Below are 6821 nucleotides of genomic sequence, written 5' to 3'. Positions count from 1 at the left end.
GGCGGTTATTGTATCCCCCTCTTATTCCTTGTCCTCTGCCTCGTAGGACATAGTTATGTTGATTGCGTCCTTCTCTAGTGGGACCTCTTTCGCCTCTACCACCTCCTCTGGAGTCAAAATTTTCATAATTTCTTCCACGAGATCTTCGACCTCGTCCTTTTCCTCGCTGTGATGTCTCCCCTTTGTCGTATCTATCTGTACTGAGTGGCAACTTCGTTTGGAGGGTTTGCTCCAGTGCTTTATCATCACTCCTTCTGTTGACTTTCCGCTCATGGGCTTGGAGTGAGCCCACAAGTTCTTCTACGGACATGGTTTCCAAATCTTTTGTTTCTTCCATGGTCACAGCTATATAATCATATTTTGGATCTAGAGATTGCAAAATTTTCTCACAAATTCTCTCGTCATTGAGAGTCTCTCAATTTATTCTCAATTGATTTGATACTATCATAACTCGTGCATAGTAGTCAGTAACAGATTCAGTAGATTTCATTTTTAAAGATTCGAAATCACCTTGCAATGTTTGAAGACAAATCTTCTTTACTTTGTCTGCACCTTTGTGTGTTCACTGGAGAGAGTCCCAAAATTCTTTGGATGTCTTGGCAGAAGCGATGATTTCGAACATGGCCTCATCAAGGCCTTGGTAGATTATGGACTTCGCCTTGCAATCCTTCTTTCGATCGGCTCGCAAGGTCGTTCTTTGAGCATTGGACATAGATGGTTCGGCTTCTTTTGATGGGCTTTCTCTGTACCCATCTTCAATGATGTCCATGACATCTTGAGCACCAAGAAGGGCTCTTATTTGAATAGATCAGTTGTCATAATTCTCCCAGTTCAACTTTGGAATGATCGCTTGGGTAGCACCGTTCGCCATTAGATTTAATATATCAAAATGGAATGATGGGGATAGATTTTGACAAATTTGATGCCACCAATGTGTTCATAAGGTCGAAAAACCTTAGGAATCGGTTTTGGGTTGCAAAGAACCGGTCCAAAAATCACTGAACTGACTATAGAAAGTTTTGGATGGTTTTTACTCGGCCGGTTTAACTTAGCGGCCATTTAACGGCGTCAGCACTAACCGTTAAGGCCACATGGCTGCTTTTGCGCGTGCTGCGTGTCGGCGATTGGACGCGGGTCAGCAAGCCGGGTCTGGTTATGTTTGGGTTATCGGTTCGAGTTGTGGACGTGGGTCTGAAAAATGGGTTGTTGGGCCGGGTAGTTGGACGCGGGTTGCTAAAGCGGGTTTCCGGGTTGGATCACGTCATCCGGGCAAGGAAGACACGTGCGGGCGGGTAAAGCCAGCGGTTAGAATCCTCGTCGGCACGTGGGGAGGACGCTGAGTTCTTTGAAGGTGTGTGTGAGCACGCGTGGAGTCTTCTGGACTCCGTTTGAGATGCGGTTTTCACCATTGGAATCATCTTGACGTGTATTTCACAATGGTATGCTCAATTTTGGATTTTGAGCAACTTCAAATCTGGGAGAAATTTTGAATTTCTATCTATTCGCCTTTATTTGACGAATTCCGGCGTACCTAGACACTCTGATACCACTGATGGGTGGAGGGGACACTCAATCATTGGTTGTGACAGAAATTCAGTGAGAATCAATTGCAAAAATAATTAATTTCGATCTGAAAATAAATACAAAGGAATTCAAAGCAAAATCTCTCTCACTCACTGGTTATTCACCCTCACTTCACCACACACTACATTGCACACACCTACATCTATTTATAGCAAATTCAAAATCAAAATTATCAACGATAGTGGCTGGTTGGTGAGGTTGGTGGCCGCCGATCTTCAATGTCAATAGAAGCGACTAGTTGGTGCGGCAGCTGTCGTCAAATTTTACTGCCACCGTTAAGTTTACTCTTCAATAGGTATTAATAAATTTGGGATGGGGCCATTATGTGAGATTCTGGCTCTTTGAAAAAAAAAAAAAATTGTGGGTTAGCCGCGCAGAGTCACAGGCAGGTCCAATGGACGGAAATTGCAAGACTAGACAATGGGCAATGGGATTTTATTAAGAGATGGAGGCTGACGCCCTCCTGCATTTCTGATGTGGGAATAGATTTCCCATTTCTCCCCAGGCATCAGCTGGCTAGAGCCTGAGCACTAGTTGCTGGGATATCTGCCCCATGCCCAATAAGCATTCCCACATCAGAAGATTGACGAGTTGGGTCTTCCTTCTTCTTATATAAACCCCCCTTCCCTTTCTAAGTCTCTTATCTATTGGTAGTGGCATAGGGCCTGATGTCTTTACTATTCCTCCACTAAAACCAATCAACTAATTTGAAATTAAAAAATAATTAATTTGTAAAAGGATTTAAATAATATATTTTTTAAGCTAATAGAGCAGTTTTAATAAATTTTATTTTTTATCAATAAATATATAGTTCTATTTTTTTCTTCGGTAAAGCTGAAACTGAAAAAACCAATTACGAGAACTAAAAAGCTGCAGCTAAAAACCTATAAATGGAGAAAATGCTGCTCAGTTCGGTCTATTTTCAGTGTGGTTTTCAGATTTCTTGATAAATTTTACAACCCTAAGTTGCCTTTCACCCCCTTCCCCCACTTTTTTTTTTTTGGGTAAATGGTAATATATACACTGACACAGGGTGGTAGGCGGAACAGTACAATTAGAGTTAGGATAGGTCCAAGGATTGAAGGCAAACACGCTCTAGAAGTTCTATTGAGCATGAAGGATTGTCATTGGTTTCTTGATAGTGGAAAAATGTTAATACAAATTGTATCCTTCATACTGCTTATACATTCCTGGTTGGTTGTCTCAGATTTTTCCGGTGAATATTAAGGGCCTTGCTGGCAGCCTAGCAACATTGTTGAATTGGCTATCATCCTGGTTGGTTACCATGACTGCAAACCTACTTTTGAGTTGGAGCACTCGAGGTGGGTATCTCTCTGTGTACATGTCTGTTTTACACCCAATGGACTCATTAAGATCAAACAGAAATGATATACTTTTACTGTCAACAGGGACATTTACGATTTACACGTTAAGCACTGCTTTTACTATTGTCTTTGTGACGATTTGGGTGCCTGAAACAAAGGGAAGAACTCTAGAAGAAATTCAGTGGTCCTTCAGATGAATTTGTTTGCACAAGCACGCATCTATGATCTATCCTAAGCTGGATTCAGGAGATGTCCTATGCTTGGCAATTGGCATCATGCACATGCAGATCACTTTTATGCATCGTTACGCATGTTTCTCATGCATAGCATCTCTTCGTGTGGGTTTTCTAAGCAAAAGAGAAGAATGTGTAACAAAAAAGTTCGTCAAATACATTCTATGATCTTTCCTTTTTGCACTGGTCAAGTTTCCATGTTAAATGTTTCAGTTCATTATAAAGCTTGTGTCTTAACACACAACAGCGGTACAACCAATATTAGGGCAGGATGAAATTGCAGCATGAGTTCATAATTTTTGGGCTGTGTCAGTGTGCAGAGAGGCAAGGAACCGCTTGAGACATCTGTTGTAGACACAGGGGCGTTCCAAGTGCACCAGGTGACCTGCTTTCTTTATCCCTTCAAACGTTGCATTGTCTCCTAGTTGCCTGTCATCACAAAAAAAAAAAAAAAGAACAAAAGAAGAGAAAAATCTTATCATTATGTATGAACTATGACTATAACCTACATTTGGGGACTCATTTTGGACCAAGCATTGATATGTAAAGAGTAGACATACTCTTTCATGTTGTGGGCAAGTTCCTGCTTAAATATCTGATCGTTTTCACCCCACAAGAGGTGTATTCTCTGAAAAAATAAATAAACTATTTAAAACCGATAAGAACTTTCAGGCAGGGAGGGAAAAATTGTGGAGAGAAGAAGCTTTAGGTGGGCATTGACTGCAGAATGCTGAGGTAATACTTTACCTGTGGGAAGCAGGGGATGCTGGAATCCTTGTTGCTGATGACCAAGGCCTCCAGGAGTTCACTTCTTTCCTTTCTGTTTGTGAACATCACCTGTTTTTGTTCTTGCACATTCGTCAATGTCCACAATAAAATTGTGTTCTGGTTATAGTACTGTGTGATGGTAAGGGGGAGGAGGATGGTCTCTCACTCAGGTGGGGTTGGGGGTATGGATTTTTGTACTGCGTATTTGAAAGATAATTATTTTGAGTTTGGAGGCATCGATTTTGGGTAATGGATTTAGATTTGGATAAAATTTAATATAATTTTATGTGGTATTTTAAAAAAAATTCATATACATTTAAATTTAAATTAATATAATTTAAAACTATCTATTGTTGAAATTTACATGAATAAAAAAATCATCTTATAAATTTAAATTAATATTAAATAAATTAAAATTTTTAATTGAATTATTAATACTATTTTAATATAAAGTAATGTGATAATCATATATTATAAATATATATTAATAACAAGATTATTGTTAATTAGGAAATAATATCATATTATTTTAGTTAATGGGAAATATTTTTAAAAGTTTAATTAAAAAATTAATATGGTTATTATTTAAAATATAAATTATTAAAATTAATATTTTTATTGAAAATATACTTAAAAATACATATTAGTAATTATAATTCAATTCTCAATTGAACAAGAATTATTTATTAATCTAAATCAAATATTAAATAAATTAAATTTTAAATTTAATTAATAACATTATTTTTATCATAATCTAATATGATAGTAATATGTTATAAATAAATATCAATATTTTATTCTATTTTTAATTAAAATATATTAATTAAAAATATTAATAATTTTAATTTAAAATATATTTGAAAATAATCATATAATAAAAATAAGTATCTATATATTATGTATTTATTTAATTTAATATTTTTTTAAAAAATATTTTTACATAAATGTTAAGTAGCTGTTGCTATTGCGATTTTAGGTCATATTGGTTGAGGCAGCCATCCAATAGGCATCCGCTGGGTGTAGCCCTAATTAGTGGCCGTAGGTGTTAGCCACCTAATACCCCATATATATTTAATATTTATTCTATTCGCTCATTTTGATAAGCTCAAAGTTGACTCTAATATTCTAGGCCTCCTCCCATCCACTCAATATCTTGATACTAAGGAGAAGATGTGTAACATTTTTAGTCTATTTAGTTCGGGATGAATATGTCTATTTTAATAACGAGAATATGAATTTATATTTTATATATATATATATATTATGAAATAAATGTGGAATAGCTATTTTTAAGTTTTATTATGAAAATATTTATTTTTACTTTCTTTGTCAAGACAGATCAAGCACAGAAATAAAATTTTTTTAAAAATAATTTACCATTATTATCTTCTATATTGATCCTCAAATCCAAAATAAGTTAATTTTTGCACGCAATGCCAATATCAAGAAGGTTATATATCACACTCATGATGGATATTGCTAGTGAATTTGTATATGTATGTAAGTGTACGTGTATTCATCTTCTAGGTTTTGATTTTGGAAGGAAGCATTAAAGGTGTGACTGAAAATGTTAGTTCCTGTGGACTTTCTGCATGCGTGTACAACATGGACTTTTTCTTCTTTATAATTAAAAAAAAAAAATTAAATTAACATAAAAAAAAAAAAACAAAATAGAAGATCAAACTAGATAGATTTTTTAAAAAAAAAACGAAATAGTTAATTAAAAATTATGTGATGATTAAAAAATTATAATTAACGAGCTGAGGGATATGCAAATTAATGAATGAATTAAACCTGGAGATAGTCCCTGTGGAGACAGTCCGGGAACCAGAGCTTCTTGTGAGCAGCGACAGAGAGGAGAGCTTTGAGACCCTTCACGGAGTTGGGCAGTAACAGCTCGGAGGAGGAAGAGAAACCCAGCCTCTGGAGGGTGGAGCCGCTGATGGAGTCGGTCATGGCCAGCACCGAACCGGACACCACCATGGCCCCCACCAACTCCGGGTAGCGCTCCGCCATCTTGAAGGCCACCATCCCCCCGTAGCTGAATCCCACCACCGTGCACTTCTCCACCCCCAGCTTCCTCAGCCCCTTCGCCAGGCAGTCCGCCTGGTACTCCGGCGATCGCTCCGCCGTCACACTGGTCGACCCCCCGAAGAACAACAGGTCCGGCACGTACACCGCGTATTTCCCCGTCAGAGCCCCCACCTGGAACTGCCACGTTACGATGCCCTCAGCAGCGAAGCCGTGCACGAGCACCACGACAGGCTTGTTTGGGGGGCGGGTGGTGGTGGTGGTGTTATTAGGATGAACGATAGTTTTAGAAGGCACCCAGAAGTTCATGTCGGTGCCGGGCTCGATCTCCACGGAGTGGGGTCTCACTCCGGCCATCTTCATTAGCCCATGCAACAATGGCTTCTGTGCTGCTACTAGGTTCACCATCTCTCTCTCTCTCTCTCTGGTCCAGGAAATGAATGAGAACTTTGGGGGGGGGGGGGGGGGGGGGGGGGGGGGGTGGGTTCTTAAACTTGGTGATGTAGGAGATGAGAAGAAGCAACCAGTTTGGTGTTGGGTTGTTGTGTATTATTTTTATTATATTATTATAATTTGTCATCAATAGGATAATTATTAATATGGTTAAATGGAGAAATTATAAAACAGTCGTGTATGTCTCTCCATATTGTTTATATATCTATTTTTAAATATGAAAAAAATGACAGTGATATTTATATTTATAATATAGAGAGATAGATTTCTGATATAATTTCTCTAATAGGTGTAAAACACGGGTCAAATGGTAGATCATCTCATACATTTGATGCTAATAAATCGGTTTAGGTTAGGCCTAGTAAGAGCAAGTGCCCCCATGAAAATTTAAAGAATAATACATTATATATGAAATTACAAAATATTT

The 6821-nt window shown here is 37.7% G+C and overlaps 1 protein-coding gene across 1 annotated transcript; it reads right to left on the bottom strand.

Annotated features, from left to right (window-relative positions):
* Positions 1 to 3289: 3289 nt before the first annotated feature.
* On the bottom strand, positions 3290 to 6465 carry LOC131157415 (uncharacterized). The gene is made up of 4 exons (XM_058111555.1): positions 5705 to 6465; positions 3890 to 3979; positions 3703 to 3770; positions 3290 to 3571 (listed from the first exon to the last, which is right to left on the bottom strand). The coding sequence occupies exons 1-4, from the start codon at positions 6347 to 6349 to the stop codon at positions 3433 to 3435; spliced, it is 942 nt and encodes a 313-aa protein (XP_057967538.1). The 5' UTR covers positions 6350 to 6465; the 3' UTR covers positions 3290 to 3432.
* Positions 6466 to 6821: the final 356 nt, after the last annotated feature.

The sequence above is a fragment of the Malania oleifera genome, chromosome 1, assembly GCF_029873635.1.
Source record: "Malania oleifera isolate guangnan ecotype guangnan chromosome 1, ASM2987363v1, whole genome shotgun sequence".
Taxonomy (NCBI): Eukaryota; Viridiplantae; Streptophyta; class Magnoliopsida; order Santalales; family Ximeniaceae; genus Malania; species Malania oleifera.
This window is presented reverse-complemented; position numbering and strand designations above follow the sequence as displayed.

What these genes read in the sequence shown, in the direction of transcription:
- LOC131157415 (XM_058111555.1), bottom strand. Translation starts at nt 6,349, where the DNA reads ATGGTGAACCTAGTAGCAGCACAGAAGCCATTGTTGCATGGGCTAATG. An exon ending in GCATCCCCTGCTTCCCACAG is followed by an intron (nt 3,771 to 3,889) that starts GTAAAGTATTAC and finishes TTATTTTTTCAG; the next exon opens with AGAATACACCTCTTGTGGGG. An exon ending in CTTGCCCACAACATGAAAGA is followed by an intron (nt 3,572 to 3,702) that starts GTATGTCTACTC and finishes TTGTGATGACAG; the next exon opens with GCAACTAGGAGACAATGCAA.